The following is a 22,767-nucleotide window of genomic DNA, read 5'->3' as shown; positions in this document are numbered from 1 at the left end:
TGAGTTTTCATTGTTTTGGTATTTGCATTATATAGTCGCCATCGGCCACCCTGCTCTCTAAATATTACCACTGTTACCCAGAGTTGTTCGCCCTGTATAGTGGATTCAAATGATTCCATAATGCATCTTGAAAAGGACTGTTCAGTTGATTGTCAGGGAGCTAACTGAGAGCTAACTACCATCATTGCACAAACAGGGATAAAAGGCAAGTTTAAATACCTGGAATTATTAGTGAATGAGTAAGTGAAATGACACAGCCATAGTAGCCAAAGTTGTAGCTGAAACATGGCCCTGTCTGAATGAGCTGCTCACGCCCATGCTGCATGAGAAAAGCTTTGTCATTGCACACCTTCCTCAGGGAGCCTCTTTTGCCTCTGGGGAAGGCTAGTCTGCTGCTGGCACAGAGCCTCACCATGCTTTGCAAAACAATGACACTATATCCACTGTGATAGATGTAATGATGATGTTTCTTCTTAACATGTAGTCCATAAATACAAAGCAGTGTGTCTGTTTCCTGGTTTACTTTCCTGATAAGACTATTACGTTTTGCTCTGTCTAATGCCACATTAGATGCTGTTTTTTAAAGCATGGCAGTGGACAGAAAATAGGCTTTTGTAGCTCCAATCATAACCCATTGAAACCATGGCATCATCAGTTACTTCACCTTTTGTTTCTATAGTGAATGGTTTGTTATTTACTAGTTTTGGCTCATAAAAATGCCTTCATGGTGGGCTATGTCTTGATATATTTTCCAGAATAGTATAACACACAATATAATACAGAGGGGCCATAAATCAAAATAAAATTGTGAATAGTTTTTTTTTTGTACATGTATGCCTATAGGGTTTGTCTTTTAACTGCCCCAGCTTTGATGCTTAATAATGTAATGAATATTCGATGTGAGGTTTGGACAATGAAGAAATAAAATTTAGAAGTGGATCATGACATTTCTATCATTCTATTTCTATTGGTGAGGTAAACAATTTATTTGAATGCAGAACAAAATTGTCATCAGCTCAGAAAAATGGAACGCTTCACTTGAAAGATGAATCTAAACAATTTTAACTTTTTAAAATGATCACTTGCCATATAACCAGATGCATGCCATGCATCCAGCTAACTGATAAGTTTACCAAATGTGTCTGTAGGGCTGTGATTGCCTCAGCAGGAATACTTTCCACTGACTCTAAGTCTTGCATAACGCAGAGGGGGACAGGACAGGGAAGGTCAGAAAAACAGAATGAAAGCCTTTGCCGGTAAATGGATCGAATTTGGCAAAGGGTCAGTGACATGGAGCGTGCTTGTTTTCTCTCTCTGCCCCTTTTCCTCCTGTGATGAGCAGGTTCGACTCTGAGAGGGGGAATTGAGTCACAGTGCAGGAGGAGGGCAATATCAACACATGATTTTACATTGATGTTTTTCTTTTTCTTCCTGATGAGCCCTAGCTAGTTAACACTGGGCTAGCCAGCGCCATGCTGATTCTCAGCAGGCAGGTTCAGACCTCTGCATGCAGCTGCCTGGGAGAGAGACGGAGGCAGTGGAGGGCAAGCAAAGACCTGTCTCTGCTCTTGGCACCCAGTGTGTACTGTACAGCAGGGAGGTATGATCTCACTGGCTAGCTAGCACAGATTATAAGGATTGAGCAGGTTAGTGGATTTTTGGAACCATAACTCGCACACTGTGCTTCCAGCAGTTTTTCTGTGTGTGGTTCAGATAAACTGAGTATCCCCTTAAGTTGTATGTAGACCTTGATGAATCATGGTCTAGATTACAAGCTGAAGTGGGTTACCAGGCCTGTTTTAAAAAACAGGTCTGAGCACAACACAAGAGTGTGCTTGATCACTTCTTTGTAGTCTAATTTCCTCTTATGTAGTATGTTTACTTATAGATACAAAAATACATCTGGGATAGATGATAAGTGTGTTCAACTGTGGTCATTGCTGAATTTCAGCCACTTATCTCTGCAAAAATTTGTTTTACAGATTTGTAGCCATCCATAACTACTTGAGCTCATGTGATATGTCACTTTTGAGACAGTTACTGATCTTAAAGGGAGAAAATTTACCTATTACCAATGGTGGCTAATAAAGTGAATTTTTGAGCTACAATGAAAAAAGACTGTTCCTATATGGATTTCCTGTGTGGTACTCAGAAGGCAGCTTTCTTACATAAAGAACTTAATAAATTAATAGAATAAAATAATAATAAAAACAATAGCTACGTAAACTTCAGTACTGTTCAGTATTGGTCAATTGCTGAATATTTTAATATTACCAGTCATTTAGGAGCAGGTGATGAAACAAGAAGCATAACCTCTCAACATCTGCACCTGCCAGGGAGCGTGTGTGTGTGTGTGTGTGTGTGTGTGTGTGTGTGTGTGTGTGTGTGTGTATATATATATATATATATATATATATATATGTATATATATATATATATATATATATGTGTGTGTGTGTGTGTATATATGTATATGTATATATATATAAAAGTTTACATATTGGTGCATATCAGATAACATATACTTTGAAAATATATCTGTGATTGGCCCATATCAGGCCGATCTATCCATCTAATTATTACTATATCTGTTTGCTTTCTACTGCAGCTTGTTCCTGCCACACCAGTGCAATTGTCTGTGTGACTCCAAAACTAATTTAACTGAAATAAAACAATTAGAACCAGGGTGATGGGATCATAATTGGTGTCAACATAAGCGTTGAGATTGTTCTTGGGACCACTGTTCTTATACTCCCATCACATATGCATCTCCGTCCCTCCTCCTGTAATTTGAGTGTCAGTTACAGTGCATAGCACAACAATATGTGACGGCTGACCAGTCTGGAATGTTTTTGACCGGCTGCAGGAAGTGGAATTGCTGTGTGAGAGTATTCAACAAAGGAATGATGCCTCTCAATTGTTTTCCTGCCATTCCCTGAAAAGGGCTGACAGGAAAGAGGAAAGCAGAGCGGAATTTGAAGGTTTTAGGGTTCAAAGGAAAGAGGATCTCACAACAATATTGTCTGATTTGGAGGTAACATAGTAATTGCTGTGCCCACATTTGATGGTTAAAGGGAAATTTGCCCCCTGGTGGTAACATTTATTTATGAGGTTAATGTGTTTTTGTGGGAAACATTGCAGTTGTGACCTAGATATAATTTCTGTTGAAAAATAATTATTTTATATATTATATTTCATTAAGCCCCCCCAAGAGCATTCACCTTATGTATTGTCATGATAACACAGTATAATTAGAGCTTGTAAATTGTTCAGAAATTAGCTGTGGCCCACTTTTGCTGTCTATGGCTCATGCTGTCTAGCTTGTTTTTTTTTTTTTTAATCTCGATCATTCGTCCAATATTCCCATATCAAAACATTAAACAGTGTGTTTTCTGATCAGCTCTCATATTAGTAAAAAAAAAACAAAACACACACACACACACACACACACACACACACACACACACACACACACACACACACACACACACACACACACACAATTACTAACTGGATCACTTAGATATAAACTATTAGCTCGAGTACAAATTTGAAAGCCACCTAGAGCTTTAATTTTAAGAGATTATTTTGGGTCCATTTCTGTTTGTGGAGAGACAGTCAAAACTTTTTTGACTCGAGGCCCAAAGGTAGTGAAAGCGGTAATAATAATGTAATAAAAATTAATTTCTTGCATAAAATTTTGTCCCCTGGGGAAAAAAAAAATCCTTGCCTTTTTTCAGGTTGGTCTGTACAATAACGTCATACTAAATGGTGCTTGATATGAGGTTTTTTGTATTCATTTTAAGGACAAGGATACAGCTATTTACAACAATTAAAAAAAGTTTTATGCTACAGCGATCAGCAGACTTGATCAGCTTAATGCACCCAGGAGATAAAGAAGCAAAGACGGTGTCAGGACAGTTCCTCATAGTTCAAAATAATAAAGCACAATGACAGATATTTGATAGAGGAGACAAGCATATATGACATATGTCTGTCTGTTTCTCTGTGTTAACAGAGGCACCATTCTGCAGTGTAGTTTGAACTCCACTGATAATCCACAGAACTGTACAGTAACATTAGGATTCATGATCAAAAAAGTTTGTATCGCATAAACTTTTATTGAATTCCTTTGTTTTAATGCATGAGTGGTTAGATCAAAATCTGCAGGCCACAAGACACACATTAAACCTCAAACGTATAATAAAAATAATCTGTTTGTTACCATACAATCCCTGTTATGTGGAGTACCACATCATAGACTATAATCATGGATGCATATCATGTCACGGGTATCTCAACTGAATGGAAGTTTAACATGCAGGGAGTGCATTAATTAAATTCTGTTGCCTCAAAGCAAATGCGTTGTGCAAGATTCAGTAATGCAGTTTTAGTATAAACCATGCAGCAAGGCTCTGAAGTAATTTTGTTCATTAAAATGCACATTTGTATAAAGCTTAACCTATTAGCTTTAAATCCCCCAAAAACGTCTGGACTACTGGAAAACAAAAACAGCTGGAAACCCTGTAGGGGTTTAACAGACAGCGGTTTTGGCATGTGATTGGCTACCGATTGCCCTCACATTTAGCTAGGTTTCCTTCATAGACAACAAAGAGAGAACAGTGCCAACATATGGTCATCAGCCAGACGAGTAAGGTTACAGAAAATGTAGGGATCTCTGGTGTTACTTCTTGCTTGGATAGCTTTCAGTAAAGGGCACAACAGGGCTTTTCTTCTTACTCATAAGCTTCATCCAACAATTTTTCCCTGTTTGACGCTTGCAGAATAGCCTGGCAAAGCTTCAAGTATGTTCAAGGCAGACTGTAATATGGGAATGAAGGAAGATGACACCCCACTTGTTCATTGTCTTTATTTGCTCATTTCTACTCACGGTCATTGGTTGCCAGAGCAGCATGAACGGGGCAGAAAACTGTAAAAAAAAAAAACAAAAAAAAAACAAAACAGCATGCTAACACTCATCTATGGGCAACTAAGTAACAAACCATTTGACTGCTGTGTCTGCGGAGGACATTAAAGGGAAAACTGGAAAATATGTTAACATGGGGAGGCGCTTTGGTGACTTACAGGTTAAGTAGGGTCCGTGACCCACTGCGTTTATGGTTCAAGTGTGGCGAGGGACCTTTTTTGCATGTTATCATCTCTTGCCACTCATTTTCTGTCATCTGTCTATTTTTGTCTATCAAAAAAGAAGTGACCATGGAAACTTGATACAGATAAGCCAGAAATCAGGCAAAATAACATAGCAGTATTACATCAATATGGTGATATGAGACTAGATATTGTATCAATAGATTTTGGATATTGGACAATTTATCCCATTGTGTTAATATTCTTGAAAGCACCTGTAGTCATCCCTGCAACTTAAATTTTATCCATATCTCCCACCCCCAGACAGAAGCAAATATAAGGCCTGAACAATTAATCAAAATATTATGCAAATCGCAGGAGCTGCTATTTTTGATGAAGGTAAAATGTGTCACAAGATATCACTATAAATGAAGAGATGCCCGGGCATACTAATCATATTTTTCAGATCAGGGGTGTCATGGTTTCTTTTCTAATTGTAAATCAATAGAAATGACATTTAATTTCAATAATCAAAATAAAAAGCAGGATTGGCCATTCTCCCCAAGATTGTTTTTACCTTTACCGTGTCAGTTGTGAAAAATGGTGCAGCAGCCCTATCAGAGGAGTCATTACATTTAGCTAATAAGACTATGGGAGTGTGTCACTAGTGTGTCCCAGCAGCATACAAATATCTATGTTTGAGGCCGGACTTGTAATCATGAATCTTGATCTACTGTAAAGGTTTTGTTAATAATCATATGAATAGGCTTTAATTTTTAAGTGATTGTGTTTAATGTATTTTTAATGGTTGTCTTTTAGGCCTGTCTGTCCCCTCCTGGTGTGTAGCTTTTCGGTGACATCATTTGATTTCTGTGTGTGCGTTTTTCCTGCAGCAGCTGCGTTCAGCAAGCGCATCCACTTCTCTTTTCGTCTGTCACTGATTGGAACTTGAGGAATCTTTACAGTCTACACACCAAATCTCCTCCCATGATCCCTTTGGGTCTTGAAGATTTTGGGGGGGGGGGGGAGTGTATGTGTGTGTGTGCTTGTGTGTGCATGTACACCCACGTACGTACCCACACAGCAGGCGCCTCCTAGCAATGCTCATTCAGCCCAGCTGTTGGGCTCCTGGTGGTTTGTCCCTCACTGTGGCTGGCTATGTCTCCACAATAGTGTGTGTGTGTGTGTGTGTGTGTGTGTGTGTTTGTGTGTGTTTGCACATTTGTCCCTTACCGGATGACACATTGCTGATTAGTGACTGTTTTCCCCTCTCATCAAGTCTCGTCCACCTGGAAAGGAGTCCACTTTATTACCACCCTGTCCGATGACTAGTCAAAACAGCTGTGTGTATAAATCAAGGTAGTCTGTGCCTCGCAAGTTCCCTCTTTTTAACTGTTGTAATCGGTGTCCACATGGACCTGAATTCAAGACACTAATGGCAGCCATGTGCTGGTGCACAAAGCATGACAAATATACAGTATTTTATCATGTTTAGATCTAAAGTGGTACACGTGTGAATGATAAAGTCAAGGTAGTTCTCCACAAATTCAGACATTTCCCACAGAAACAGACCTCAAGGTTAGTAACTTGTTAAGTATTTGTTGAAAATTGTGTTTGGAAAAGGTATTATATGAACCAGAATAATCTATTTTGTCTATCTAATGATAAGTCAGACTCCACACAAGTATTTATCGTGGTTTTAGAACTATGCTAATCACATTTCAGGCAATCACTGGAGTGTTTTCAGCAAGCTCACAGTCAGAGGTGAGGTAATGGGTTAAACATTAGCCTATTAGTATTTCCATTGACTTCCATAGGAAAGAATCGTGACTTTGTTTACTTGCGCAATATACCACCGTTTTTGCCCTTATTCCCCAAGAAGACAATATATTCCTACTAACTCTTCCACTAATATTCCCACGTACATGCAGCTGTGCATACTCTGACTTATGTTTAGAGTTGCTTGAGCCATCTTGCTTCTTTGCATCAAATTAATATTTTTTCACTGGTGGTGGACTTGTTTGACCATGCAAACAGCCTCCCTGTTTCAACCACCCTCTTGAAAAGGTCGCTGTCCAAAAACATGTTGAAGTCCAGAAGAAAGCCTAATTGTTTATGACCTACATCAAATTTTGAATATTCTCTTATTCTGAATAATAGTGGACAATTAGTTTGCCTACAAATATAGGCCGTGTAATATAAGACTGGAATGGACAGGTGCAAGTTTCTGTTGTTAATAGGTGTCGTTCACAACAAGTATTTTCACTTGTTATAGTAAGAAAATGGCAGGTGTTACTAATAGCATTAACAGTGGTTCTGTTATATCCAAGAGTCCCAGGTATCTTGGACAGTGTGACAACGTCACGACCTTGAAACTGAATCAGCTACAAATGGAATTCAGCCATAATGAATTTAATTATTTACACTTGTATTTTTTTTTTTTTACTGTCATGTCAAAAAAGGCCCGTTGTATAACTCAGTGACTGACCTGACTGATATAAATACTTACAATATATTACTAATGGATTGCTAACTTTGGCCTTTTGAGCCAGTGAATCCCATATGTTTGTATGTGATCTGTTGCACCAGAGGTGTATTGAGTAATATTGCCTATTTTACACAGAGAAAAAGACTGAGAGAGAGTTGAACATAAGGCAAGCCACAGCAGTGGAGTGAAGAATGTGACCTCTTGTGCATTCCTCTCTCAAATAACTGGTGCAATCCCCCTCCCTCCCTCCCCCCTCCTTTCTTTTCTTTTTCTCCCTTCCTCTTTTTGTCTTTCTCTTCCTTTTGTCATTGTCTCTCTCTGTCTTTTTTTTTTAGTTTTTATTAAGTGGATTTTACATTTCCGAGAACACTTTTATAGACTTGGAGAACAATAACAAAAACACGTAAACAGACAGGCTAAATTAATGAAAATCAGCAGACGACAAGGAGCACACAACCAAATCACAGCAAAATGTTCGTGTGGGCACGCTTTACTAAATTTGAAATAAATACAGCTAAATGCAGTAATTTTGGAAACAATTTAACTTTTTTCCCACCAACTTATGGTGAGTAGTATCAGTATAAGTATTAATAAGCTATGTATCAGTATTAATAAAATCTTAATGATACCTTTCCCGAATGCATGAAATTATGTCTACACTTAGATACCTGTCATTTGTTAGTTCATAAAATGTAAAACATTGCATCATAGTTGACTGGTTTGATTGTATATTACATTTTTCAAGTCTATGACTTGCATCACTGAAAAACAATTGAACTGCTAAAACTGAGAAATGATAAGCTACTTGTAATGGAGTTAATTTGAAGGGGGAAAAAAATCCTGAATGCAAACAAAGGAAGGAAAAATCACAAAGGCACAAACCAAAGCTTCAACCAAAGCTTTTTCCATATACAGAAGGTACTCAGTGTTTTGTGCAGAACAATTGAAGTGTAAGCATGTCGGTTTAGCACAAACAGTCCTGTTGAGTCATTGACTCTCACTCTGGCTTTTGTTATTTGGATTCACTTCAGCATCTCAGCAGTATTCGTTATGAAATCTGCTCTTGTGATTGCTCAGTTTCTGACAAGAAAGTAATTATTTACTGAAATATCTGGTTGTTTATTGAAAACTCATGTATAAGTTGCATATTTAGACTTTATGTGCTTATACATTGCTTGAAATTTGGTTGGCTTGTTGTAATGTTAATTATGTCTTGATAGGTTTATGTAGGAATCAACTGATTGATTTCATCTGTTCTCTCAAGTCATAGGGCAGCATTTGCTTCATCTAGTTATTACATCTAGTTATCGATCTTAAAGCTACTACAAGGAGTTTTTAACTGGTTATGAAACTGTCTCAAATTATTACTTATGCCACTATATGACCTACATAAGGTAACAAGACCATATGCATAAAGATTGGCTGCTTCTGTGGAGCTGTTCTTGATGCCTACCACAAGCTTGGAGTCTCCTTGAAATCAGATGAAACAAGCCTCTGTTTACATTTTCCCAGGCAAAGTCAGTGTGAGTCGTGCATTAGCCAGTTTAAAAGAAACAGGTGGAGATTTTTATTTATATAATTTTATTTTTGACATTGTTGGGGCTCCAAAATAATTAAAATATATGAAAGTTCTTCATACTAGCTTTAAGTTTCAGTCAGAACAGTAAGAGACCACCAGTACTGAGTGTTTCCTTTTCTTCTCTTTGCTGGTTATCCTTCCATTGTACACACATACATGTACATACAGTATATACAACACTCACATGCATACCAAGAACCTCCAAGTTGGGTTAGGAATGTAGCGTGGGAGCTCTGCGACACCCAGGTCCACGCACACACTCGCATGCAGAAAAAAAACCACCCCCTGTTCCCTGCTCCATGCCCGAGCAGGCAGCCCCAGCTCCAGACGCAGCTGTTGTTTTCTCTGCAGACAACCTGCTACCTAGGATGTCAGCTCTGTCTTTTTGTTAAAGTTTCAGCCATTTATGAGCCCTCTTGGTCAGGAAGCGCCTGTCCGTGTGCAGATTATGGGATAAAAGTCCATGAGGGCACAATTTGACTTGAGCACTTTGGCCTTCCTCCTTCTAGAGTATCTCCGATTCTGAAGTTAAGTATTTTGTAAAAAAAAAAGTAAATAAATAAATAAATAAAAAAATTTCCTTTAAAATTTGATTCATTTGTGCACAAATGACCAAAATCCTATCCACTGTCGAAGATACATTATTGTCTGATCTGTGCTTTTTCTTTTAACCTCACCAGTCCCATCCATACATTATTGGTATGTTGTCCTGTCCCTTTGTGTTGTGCTAAGCTCCTCTTCATAGTGCTAAAAGAGGGGGCCTGCTATGCTTGCTGCATCTGGATCCACTTAGACACAAAGAAGAGCCCAAGCAGCTCCACTGCTGCAGCCTGACACTGAGCCTCGTAGCTGGAGTCACTCTTCTATGTATCTGTTTCTGTTTTTACCCCAATGGACACACAGACAAATGGGGTCTTTCCCCAGGCGTCTTGATAACATCTCAAAAGACATTTACGGTTGATAGTCTGTAAAAACAGACACGGCATCTACTGGCTCTGTTTACTGTGTCTGTCTGCTCTTATCAAAGTGTTGTCTTTTTATGCTGTTGAATTAATAAATTAGTTCCAAAGTAATAGCAGAGGCTTTAGCTTTTTCCTTCAGTTGCATTAGAACAGCAGTCCTCCCACTCATATGTATGCACACCCTTTTCTGCTTTCTCTCTCCCTCCTGAGTTTGGCTCTGCTAGTCTGCACACTCGTAAAACAATGGACTATAAAAAGTTGTGCTTGCAATCCAGCACTCTGGGTCAAATTGAGTAGTTTAGCTCGATTCTGAAAATGACTGGATTAGCACCCTGTCCGTGCAGGTTGCTATTTCGGGGCAGAGCTCATACGTTTGGCCTCTCTTTTGCCCTCTTAATTTTACCAGACCTCTTTAACACAGATGATTAGCGCAGCATTTTACCCCTGACAAGTGATGAATAGTTGTGTGCATTTGACCTGGGTTTCTGTTTGCTCAAAGTATGAAATTTTAACTCTTGGCTGGAGTGCATACATTTCCATTCTCTGCAGGTTTGCATATTTTTGGCACTACATAGTTTCGTCTGGGCCTACAGCAGTCTTTCGTGTGGAGAAATGAGCAAAAGTTCTGCCTAGTCACCTGGGTTGTGTTGCCCTATTTTGCGTCTGTCATCATGATAAAATGGTTCATGTTCCACTAAATCAGCTGGCTGTTATGGGTCTGCTTGGCCCCGTCCATGTTGAAGATTGTTGTAAAGCTGAGCGGACAGTGGACTCTTAATGGGTCATCTCAAATGAGAGGGGTTTGGCTGGAGGGAGAGTTTGTGTGTGAGCAGATCCACAAGAGCATACACATAAAGTGGATTTCATCATAAAATGTGTTTAATGACCTCTGGGTCAGTTTCACTGTTTCCATGTAAAATACAATGGGAAAACAGCCTCTTAAAAAGCCCAGAGAGACTCAACATAAAGCACATTGCTTTCCTTTTATTCACTGAGTGCATATGGGGATTTCTGCACATCAGACACTTAAGCAAACAGATTACAATATTTTCTTATGTGCTTCTGTATGTTCAGTTTTACAGTTGCCAATGTTGGTAAGTTACGGGGCTGCCCCCAGCTAAAGATTTTCCTAGTCAACTAGTATCTGTTAATTGAAGCCTTTTGTCAACTATGCATTTCGTGTTTATGACATTAATTGAATTATTATTATTAGGTTTAGATTTTTTATATATTATATTTTTGGGACATGAAGTGAGTCACCTGTTAAATACTAACACTAATGATGCTACTGAATGTGTTGGAACAATCAGCAAGGAGACTGAACATTTTGTTAATTTATCTCTTTCTCATAAGCCTTATTCAGAAAAGCCCAATCAGTTGCAGACTTATCAAAACAATGGATAATGTCTACTTAAAAATAAACTTGCTAAGTTATAGATTGTTCCTCGATTGCTTCATGCCCCCCTGTCCCCACCTGAGCCACCGTCTCCTGAGGTACTGTAATCCCTGTCAGCCGGCCGTTGACTTCAAAAAGTATATTTACTACTTTTATACGTAGGGAAGAATTAATCAAGATATACAGTCTCTAGAAGTGTATGAATTCACTTTTTCTCATGATCTAGTGTTAAAAAAGCAAACAGAAATTGCTGTAAATAGTCAAATGGAATCGCAATACATATAATTTCAAACAACTGTCGTTATAGTATTGAATCAGAAGAAAAGTGTATTATCCCATCCCTATTCTGTGTATTCAGTTTGTCCACATTGGTAACTTGTTACCACCACAGGCTGATGCTACAGCTCTTAACCTTGAACCACAGCGGCCACTGTGTCATTCCTAAGTGTCCATTCTCCCTGTGGACAATACTGAGTGGAGAATTATGTGGAACTCTAAACCCCTTAACCTCATCTGCTGGTCTGCAAGCCTCAGACACTCTGGCTGCATTCTCCAGAGGGCCCTGAGTAAACAGCCACATGCGCGCACACACATCCATACACTACATACCTGCTTCTTGAGTGTCTGATATTTAAGTACACTTGGCTGTTACAGATTGCTGTGACTGTGGGGGTTAGGTATTGTGGTGGAATGATGAACCATGTGCAGCGCAGAATCACTATTGGGTACGGACTTGGCTTTGTCTCTGTCCCCGTGCTCCCACCCTTTTCCTCCTCTGTAATTAGAGAGCTCACTCGGTTTAAAAGTGTAATAACTCTTGTTCCATGACTTAGATGGACAGGATTTATGCCAAGTGTTGGCTGGCTCACATTTCTGACATTGTTAGACAGTGTGATTATGTTTGTGTATGTGTGCCCTCATGCATAGAGTGACAGAAATCAAGACCTCCTCAAATGTCATAGTAGTATTGTAACATATAAAGACAGTATCCTCTTACCATCTATTTAATTTGTCTGTTATTTTAGCATCAACATGACGACAAGTATTAATTTATCATACAAGTTAATGACCTACGTCTGCCTTCACCCCCTTGCCACATGTCAAAACACTCAATAGCAAATGTCAGTAGAATTTAATCATGCATTGGTTTGAATTATTGAAGTGCATCCTTGCTTGGTACATTATGGTTAAAAAGTATTAAGTGTCAAAGTAATGCCTAGTTCATCATCGATATTTAGGATATGAAATTAGACATTGTATTAGACATTGACTGTAACATTATCTAAATGCCGTACCACCAGTATAGTTTGAATTGTAATGCAGTTACTGCCTCCGCCTTTGGGAATACAACCTGTTCTTTGCTTGAAGGTTTAAGTAACGGAATCAGGAAAGCAGGAGGGGGGTATATGAGAAGAAAAACGGGCCAAAAACCATCCCATGGGTGGATGTACGTCAGCTAACTGTTAACATACACGGCCCCGATTATAAAACGCGAGCGAGTGATTCTCCTATGAGCTCACGTCCAAACAATGTGCTTCATGTTTCTCCATCTGCAACCTTTTTTCCCTCTTTCCTCCTCCATTTTTATAGCCCCTCTCTTCTTCCCTTCATCCTCTCATCTCTCCAACACTCTGTGACTGCGGTAAGTTAATGGGCCTTCCTCAGAGCTTGAGGAAGCCTGCGTTTCTTCTTAATTGGTGTTTGGGGTGGTGCATGAGAGGAACACAAATGTTTGCCATACCAGTATTGCAGCGATGATGTGTTCGGCCCTGTGCCATGTGACTGGATGTTCAGGGTACTGAGGTCATTGCTTGCAAAGCCACTGAGACTGAGCCATGTTTAAGAATACCCATAGATGCTAACGAGAGCGTTGCTGCCCGCACCAAACAGACAAGTATGCAGCAACTAAACGTATGGAGACTAGTGGATGTGCTGTGTTAGGCTAGACCATGTCAAATCTGTTATATTGGTGTAATTATTTTGACCTCACCTGATTTTGTATTGTTTGAATTCGCCCCAGTTCAATATTAATTTTAATCTTGGCTTCACTTACTGTTGATCATTGAAGTAGTTTAACAACTTCATGCCGTCCTCACATCTCTGGTCATCACCATTAATGAATTAATTAGTTGATTCACTGAAAAATGACAGGCAAAGATGTGAAAGGATTCTACAGTCTTTAAACTGGGGTAACTGATAACTGGAGGTAAGGGCTGTGGTCGTCTCCCAAGCAAAGGAAGAGCAGCATGTCACTAAAATGAGAATAGCAGGCTTGGTTTACATTAAAGTTCAGTCCACCTTAAGTGAGCTTGTACTTAAGTTGTCGCTAATTTTAGGGCTAACCCCTGGGTTCTTGAGGAGTTGTAGCATTTATTAATCGACAAATAGCCTAAACTGTAGTCACTCTGCACTGCTACATTCACAGCTGAGCAAAACTTGTAGGAGCGGCTTGTCAAGAAAATAGGAGCGATGGCTATGTTAAGAGTGAATTAACATTATGTAAATTCCGGAGCTGTCCAGGAGTTTATCATTATTTTGGTACTGATGGATCAGGAACGATTCCAATACCCATCCTTGGTTGTTTGTATTGATTTGGCTAAGTTGGCCAGGTTAAGGGATCTGTTTATACATGCTTCAAAGTTCTTTTTAAACTCTCTCAAAACCTATTGTCATGAATCATTGATTCTGGATGACCCACAACTGCAAATATGTTGGAGGTTTTAAGAGCCTCTGAAGCAATCAATCAATCAGTGTGAAGCAGCTTACCGAGCATATCAATACATCAGTACAACAGTCCATCCACTTTTTTGAGGCAGTGCATTTCCAATGTATTTTTATTGTATTTGGAGAAAGTCTTTTCTGAACTTTATGCCTTCACACACCTGAAGGATTTTTCTAACTGTCACAAGTCTCTTATGAAGCGTATTTGCATGCCCAAGCATTAACACACTTAGAAACACAGACAATAGTAGCCTGCAGTGCATAATGTCTTATAGGACTAAACCATTTCTCTCTGGATTTCTTCTGTTTTTCTCTGTTCTCCTCACATTTCTCCTTGTCTTCTATATTGCACATGAATCTGTTTCATCTTCAGAAACATCTGTTTGTTGTTCTTCTCTCTCTTTGTTATACTTGCCAAGTGGGCCAGTCAACCTGTCTTCCTGTAACTGTTTAAAATCTGTCCAACAAAGGTCCACACAAGTTAGCTTATACTTTGAGTAGTTAGAATCCGTACTTGACTGTTATCCTTTCCTTGTTCTCAAAATGACCACCAAACCATTTGAGAGGCATTGATTCAATGGCATTGCATTGTGCTAAGTTTCTGTTGTTTCTAATATTTAGTCTAGCCTCATTGATATAAATGGAGTGGACAAGCTATTAAAAGATTTTCACATTCAGAAGTGGATTATATTACTAACTAGGCATTGTGATTGACAATAAGGTACTCAATTACCAACAGACAAAGACTTAGATGTCAGTGCGTTCATTTTATCTTTGTAAGCCAAAAATTAAAGCTGTTAAATATTTTGTCTGTATGGATCATATGTTTCACTCAGTACTTTTGCCTTCTGATTGGTAATTCCAGTGACCGGGTCAATTAGTTAACTTGTTTGGCACTCATGCTATGTGCTGTGGTCAGAATGGTGTCATCAAGCTAGCTTCCCACCAGTATGTAATCACCCTCTTGACTGCACTTCTTATCTCTGACGGGATGTTTGTCATGTAAATGGAAAAATATTTGCCAGACATAGTCAGTAGGTTACAGCTGCTCTTGTGTCCTTTGTGGTTTCAATCTCCAGTATAATGACGATCAATAATCATTTTAGCCCATTTTACAAGAGTGGACCAAATAACAGAAATGCATATCCTGCAATAAAACAGAAAGTACGCCTCAGCAATTATTAAATAGATCGATGATCTCTCTGACAATAAAAATATGAGCCAATGATAATAAAAGCATAGCATGGCTTTTGTTTTGGATTGCATTAAGTTACGTTGATTTTAATGATGGTTTCACCCTTTGTAAATGGCCTTCTATAATTTTGTCAAAGAAATACACTACATACTTGTCTTTTTTCTGTAATAATGAATGGGAGAGGAAATTGTATAGTAGAACTTGAACATAAGATGAGCAGGTATATATGCAGTGATGAACTGAAGAAAATTTCAGTGAAAAGTACAAGGATTGGAGAAAAGTGTGGGAACCTATATTTTGTTAGGAAGTTTGCATTGTTGAGTTAGATCAGTTGTTTTCAAATTTTTTGTGCCCAATTCACACCAAAAGGCAAATCAAAATCTCAAGGCACGCCTGTATTCATATAACTGTGGAACAGTGAAAACTGGGGTTTGCCTTGACAGAAGGTTTTAAAGGATTTTTTAGGGTATAGGCTAGAATTTCCCTTTGTATTGGGAAATTGAGGCAAGTAAAAATTTGACTTTGAACAAGTAGATTTATAACTCACTTTCCTTACCAGGCAAATGAAAAATAACATTAATGTTGAAACTTGAAAGGAATTATGTAGTAAATTAAAAATGTATTCTTAACTTTTTGTATAGTTGTAAATTGCAAAATAATGTATGGTTATTAGAAAATCCCAAGGCACATCTGGACTTGGCTCACAGTACACCATTTTGAAGCCACTGAGTTAGATGAACAAACAATTGACAATCAAGCACAGACGCTGTGAAACATTAATTAGTTTTCCTAAATGCATTTATGGTGGTACAGCTATGGTGTTACTCCTGTGTTGGTTGCTTCTATCACATTCTCACCCTTTTCTAGATCTACTTCCACTGGATTTAGTCAGAAGTATGACTAAACCTCTGAATGAGCTGTTTATCTCTACACTTTGAGACAGCTGAGAAAAGGCAGAGAAGTTGTGTTGCAAGACACCTTTCCCTCTGCCAAGGATTATTCGTTTCTACCAAATATGACCAGTGCTGCTGTCCAAAAATCCCATGATCAGACATGTTTTTCTAAAGATCAATGATGAATTAAAATATGTTGCTTACTTCATCCTCATTTGAAATTACCTGTGGCAAATGAGCCTTGTTTGAGTGGGTGTGTGAGGTCCAGAGACTAGGCCTTTATTGGTAAGGGTTATACTTTCCTCCCTGGAAGCTGCTCTTCTTGATTGAGAGCTTTAGCTCTGTCTTTAACAACCCAGTCCCGTTTCCAGAAGTGATTCTTCAACCTGTAAACATTTCAGAAAGGAGAGAGAGAAAAAGCATAGCTGAGAAGAAGACAGTGAGGGGGGGGGGGGTTAAAAAGTTGGAGGAGGAGCTTCTTGTAATCATCTCATGACCTCAACAGAAGGGAAGAATTATTTGAGGTCTATACTGAATCTAAATGTAAAGCAGAGTTTTAAATGAGACCTTTGCAGCTTTTGTCTCACATTTTGGCATGGATTTTGGGTGATGGTGTGTTGTTTGTATTCCTCTTGCTGTGTGTTTATGTATGTGTGTGGTGGCGGTCTCTCCCTCTCATTGTGTGTTTGCTGCTGGAGGTGGGAGGGCTCAGCTGATGTCACTGAGTGCAGCAGGCTGAGCCTGAAAGAGGCCCTTTGTTGGCAGCTGTAGCACGAGTAGTCCCTGTGCCTCAGATACACACTCACACAAGGGACAGGAGAGAGGAATGGCACCGCTCAGACTGCCCTACTGCCCACTCAACTGACACATCTACACGTCTGACAAGATTTTGGACCAAACCTGCACTTTTGGATAGTTGTTCTGTCTTACAAAAGTGGAGCTAACCAAAAGCGCAAAAGCAAGAGAGGGAAAAAAACATGGAGCCGCTCAGAAGAGAAAGTTGATGGACTTTGCTGGACAGCAAGCTCTGCTTTTTCTGTTTCGGAAAGGAGTGAGGAGAAAAAGAGGATTTACAACAACTGAAAGGACACAGGAAAAGAAAATCAGTATATTTCAACACCTAATTTTGGCTTTGTGCTGTTTCTCCTTTTTGTCAGTTTTTTTTCTTGTGTTTGAATTTTTCTCCTGCTGGACACATGTAGAAGGGAAACGTTCGAGGGACGCCTGATTTGAACCAGCTACAGAATTTTCCAGCAGGAAGGGGAAAGAAAGCAAATGAAAATGTTGGAGATATGCCTGAAATTGGTGGGGTGTAAATCTAAGAAAGGCCTCTCGTCCTCCTCCAGCTGTTACTTGGAAGGTAGGAATATTTTGTGATGGCTGTAGTGTTGTGGTTTTAAAGTTTACTTCAGAGAAATATAAATAACAATTAAAGCAGATATGTCAGAAAGGAGAAGTATCAGTGGCTTGGGAGATACGTTGAGAAGGATAAAAGATAAAATATCACAGTGTAAAAGGCTCAACAATGATTTCTGCAATGTGGAAACAGAAAGAATGGGGAGGGGAAGGCAGAGAGTAAGCACAGGGGAGGGTGAGGGAGGCCAGACACACTGGCTAGCTGAGGAGGAAAGAAGTGGAAAAAGAGACGGCAAAGAGAATACAAGGAAATCTGACTCCTGGTCGTGTCCCACTTAACTCTTGTTTATGAGGAGAGGGGATCTAATCTCAGGCTGTGCTCAACTTTTTAAGTTCTCTGCTATGTTCCAGTAGGTAGATGCAGCTTAACTACTTCTATAGAAAATGTATATGATAATGTGGAACTGTATATTTCACACACTTTTTGTTGTATGGGCACTAGCGACTGCTTCTTTTCTGTTACTTCTAATTAGACCATTCTGGTCACAGTTAAAGTGGGTAATTGATTTGCTCATGATGTATGATGGGGGCACATTGAGTCTCTGCATTATCAACACAGTAATTGATTTGCAATGGAAGACTCAAGGAAGTCTCATGTGTGCCAAAGATTGTGCAACAAAGTGATTTAATAGAGTTAATAGTCCTGGTACGCTCCCCACTGAAGTGGATGACAGTGATAAAGAGTCTCTAATTTCCAGACCATGTGGTCCAGGGCACATCAAATCTCATGCTCAGATGTTCCACCCCACATTAAACTTTCAATAGAGCCAGAGGCCTTATTTGTATTTTGCTCCAAGTAATAAGCTGTTTGACATCATTTGAACGAAGATGGGAGAAATGCAATTTGATTATCATATAACCCAGTCATTCTTAATGACACAAGTTGCCCAAGTTGGGCATTTACTGTATGATTTGAACCCATGTCTGGCTCAGTTTTCGATCCCCGCAATTCATTGTAGAGTTGGAATGAATTTCGAGTTTGTTGGGTGTTGTTTGCAGTGTGGTGTACAGGAGAAACGCCTCAAGCAACTGCTCCCGGATGGACAATGAAAATTTCTGATCTTTCAAAAAAATTTGGGTTGGCTTTTGTCAGGCTCGTTGACAAGCCACGAGTCACTTCTCAAAGGCAGTGCCCTTTTTCTCACTGTATCTGCATAAAGTGGCAAACTGTCTGAAATTGCCATGGCGACAGAACATGTTGTGTGGATGGAAAATATGGATGGTAAAACATAGCTAGCTTCCTAGCCACCTATGGATCCACACATGCCAGTGCCTCCTTTTTTCAGCACACGGGATGGCACATATGATCATGGTAACATGTATCTGTTAACATTATTGCCAGCAAACAAACTTTTCATGTTATGTTATTCAAGTACAGTGTGAGCACTCAGGTCATGGCTTGACGATGGCACTATACAGTGTGAATTGTGAGCTTTGGCTTTACATTGCAGGCAATTTACTCGTGCAATCAGTGGTGGAATTCAACAGCAAGATTTCTGAAACTGTACAGTTTATTTCCAGCTTTATTGTCCCTTGGTATTCCCTGCTGTCCTCCATTGGGCTCTGGTCTGAACGTCCTCTCATCAACGTAATATCTCCCATAGTGAGGAGAATCGTATCAAACGTATGATCTGAATCGAATCAGATGATGGAAAATAAATTTGTAAGATATTTAACCTCTCTCAGTTCTCAGAAATATGTGGTTTGGAAGCAGGGCCAGCTTCATGGAAGTGAATTACAATGTTACGTAGATTCATGGTTTTTGGACCCATAGTTCTGCTGGTTTCTATTGTGCCAGGCATTTTTCTTTCATCCAGTGTGTAATTCAGCTCATTTAAGATGACTGGAATCAAAACTAGAACTATGGCTCTCACAGACTTGATCACCAAGACCAACTGGAACCAGACATGTTTTTTTTAAGCAGTCTAGTCTTTGAAGAAATTTCTGTCTTGCGTCAGTGTTTGAGTTTGGATGGATTCCTATTGCTCATAGCAGTGCAGTCATAGCTATGAATTCTTTACAAGTTCCACACACATTTAATCATTTCGAGTGTCATCTCAGTAATGCAGCCAGGACATGCTGCAATTTCTCCCACTGCATGACTCTAGTTTCTTTCTCACTCACCTGAATTTCCTTTTCCATGTCTCTCATTTTATTCTCTCTTTGAGCTTGTGTTGTCATCTGCCATGTGTCAGTGTGCTGTCACCCTCTCACAAAGAGATGTGGTATTTGGAGCCATAAAGTGGACATGTGTGGCATGGGCTGCTCACATGCGCTGCCCACACACTTTATGACCAGGCCAAACTCTGGACATATGGTATGTCTTACTTACTGTCAGATCTGCACCCTGCTTAGAGGTGCTCTTTTTCTATCTTGCTTGATCTCTGGTCTCAGCTTAAAAGGAGTTTTTGAGGTGGGGTTGTATAAGGTTCATATTCATAGCCAGTGTGTTACGTACATTAGATGGCGGTTTGGATGCTCCCAGTTTGGAGAAGCAGCAGGAGTACTGGTGTAAGAAGCAAGGCAATGTACTGTGACTGCAGGAAAACATATTTTACTCACCTAAAAAAACAAAAACAAAATTGGTTAAAATCTACACTATATTTAGAATATGTTCACTGCTTTATCTTGTCGTTAGACAGCCTTTTCCGATGGGAAACTACCGTTATGTAAGCTAAATATTGCTTTCTCCGTAGCAACCAGATTCCTGTCACAAAAACAGTGACAGAGTAAAATGGGACTTGTTGGTTTACCACTGGCTCAATCTGTTGGTGTGTTTGTGTTATTGTGTGATTTATGTGAATGTGGAAAAGGAAGTCTTTGGCAGCTTGTCACTTACTCAAAATTTAGACATAATATTCTAATCACCTGTATAATGCAATTCAACACCGTATCAATTCACATAACATAAGTGTTAACATTTGTTAACACTGTGTCCAGAGAGGTGTTGATTTTATATATTATATATTGTTGATATATTCATGCATGTGTGTGTGTGTGTGCCTTAAAAGGTATGAAAAACACAAGCTTTTCAGTTGCTAGACAGATGTATTTTAATTACAAGTATCATGATCATGTATTTTGTCTACATTTTCAGGCTTAAATCTACTACTTCATGAAAAGTGGTATATTATGCTGTAGGGAAGGGATTGCTTTCCTAAAGGGCCTTTTGATGTGATAGTCTGTTTTTATGTTTGCATGAGACACATACCTGTACATTCTCCAGGTGAGGGAAGCACCCCGATTGCTGGTCCAAAATGCAACACATCTGTCTCTTTGGGATTGGAACCCACCAAAATATTAAGTGTAGTACGAGCCATGCAGTGTGCTCCAGATGAAATTGAATCTGGCATGTTCTCACACAAAATGGCAGGTTTGTGACCTAAAAGAAGCACCACATTTGGCTTTGATTGTCTCAGTGTGTTTGGGCTGGTGAGCCAAACTTGGCAGAAGAGGCAGTGTGAAAGTCTTTCACTAGTTTCCCAACAGTGATGCCTGCAACTTGTCAACAATATCATGTGACTGGTTGTGGGACACACATGTTCTGTTAACTTGTTCAGGGTTAGCTGATACTAGTTTTAGTCATGTATGCTGCAAATTCTTTACTTCTTACATTGAGGAACTCAAAAGTCATATCGTCTCCAACCATGTCTTCAAAGCGCAGTCACCTGGGACGGACACAATCATACAAACTTACTTGAGGTTGGACACCAATGCCAAGAAGCAGGGTTTGGACTTCATGATTCTGTTCTGATAACAAGATGTACTCAACTAATTTTTTTATAAAATTTTATATCAGGTCCTTGTCACCCACAGTATGTCTTCAGTCCTGTCACAAAACACTTTTAATTGTAATGCATACTAAAAGTAGTTTTTACTCATTAGGTCTTTGGCAGGCAAATAATTTTTAATTAATGATTTAATTATCGAGCGCAATCCTGGTTTTATGTTTGTCTTTTCAAACTTGATTTGACCAAGATAACATAGACTTTTTTAGCAGGACTTTTTAGTCAACCCCTCCCATCATTTTATGAGCAAAGCTAGAGTGCATAAGAAAGTAGGGGGAGTTTCCATTTTGTTCAGTAATTCTACCAGTGCAAACAGATGTCTTTTGGGAAATTATTTTTTTTAATACGTTGCTCTTCAGTTGAATTCATTCGGATGATAGACAGAAGTTCTGCAGTGTCTGATGTTCATACGTGCTCTTTCAGATAACTGTCTGTTGGGTAGTTGAATCTACAGCAGCGCATCATATTCCATATGATCATATGTTTGTAGCCACAAAATATCGAGACATTATTTACAAGCCCTACTATACAAATTTTTAATCCAAGTTAATCAGAAAGCGGTATATCAAGTGAATTATTCATTCAGGCTGTCTCTTCCCCACCATCCAGTGATTTTTGTAAACAATTTGTGCTCTAAAATTACGAATGTAGTTGATGATATTACCTGGGCTAAGCTTAAGGTAGTCCCTAACACCATGCAGAAATGCTACACTGGTAAATTTGCAAAGGATTGTGATGAAAAGCTGAACACAGGTACAAAAACAACTCTCAAGGTACATTATAACATGTACATTATTATGATTTACTCTGTTTGATTTGCCTTACCCCATTTTAGCTTATTTCTGTCTTTTTTATTGTGCTTTACCCTTTTCTAAATCATATTTGTGCGTATTTACTGTCTTGTGTTTCTTTTCTATCTTTCAAAAACCTGCCTTGCTTTGTATTTAGTGTATCCATAGTTGCTTGTTGCATATTTCAGTCTAAATCAGGCAAAGAGGCTGTATGTGGCTCTTCTCCTCAACCCTTACTTTGCCACGAAGTATTCTCTTTGCTGCATGCTCAATCAGCTCTCTGCTCTGTTTCCACCAAATCCAGCTGCGCCTTGATCACTTAGTACACATTGTCCTTTTTCCCAAGTCCAGGCAAAGATCCGTATATTGTTAATAAGTCACAGTTGTGTTACAGGACACAGGTTCTGGATGATTTTGTCTGTTTTTACACCTCGTTCTCCATCAGACCAG

General features: G+C 39.1%; 1 protein-coding gene across 4 annotated transcripts in view; it reads left to right on the top strand.

Annotated features, from left to right (window-relative positions):
• Positions 1-22,767, top strand: part of abl1 (abl oncogene 1, non-receptor tyrosine kinase) — a 46,420-nt gene that overhangs the window by 7,113 nt on the left and 16,540 nt on the right. Inside the window, exon 1 of one of the 4 annotated variants that reach the window (XM_084745418.1) lies at positions 17,026-17,682. The exons of 2 other annotated variants lie outside the window; for them this stretch is intronic. In XM_084745418.1, coding sequence (XP_084601544.1) covers positions 17,598-17,682 — 85 coding nt within the window. In that variant the 5' untranslated portion in view covers positions 17,026-17,597. Of the gene's footprint in view, positions 1-17,025; positions 17,683-22,767 lie in introns of those variants that run through there. One more of the 4 variants, XM_084745419.1, reaches the window with a different exon arrangement.

The sequence above is a fragment of the Lutjanus erythropterus genome, chromosome 20 (genome assembly GCF_056507025.1).
Source record: "Lutjanus erythropterus isolate fLutEry1 chromosome 20, fLutEry1.hap2, whole genome shotgun sequence".
Taxonomy (NCBI): domain Eukaryota; kingdom Metazoa; phylum Chordata; class Actinopteri; order Lutjaniformes; family Lutjanidae; genus Lutjanus; species Lutjanus erythropterus.
The sequence above is the reverse complement of the archived record's forward strand: the minus strand, read 5'-3'. Positions and strand labels throughout refer to the sequence as shown.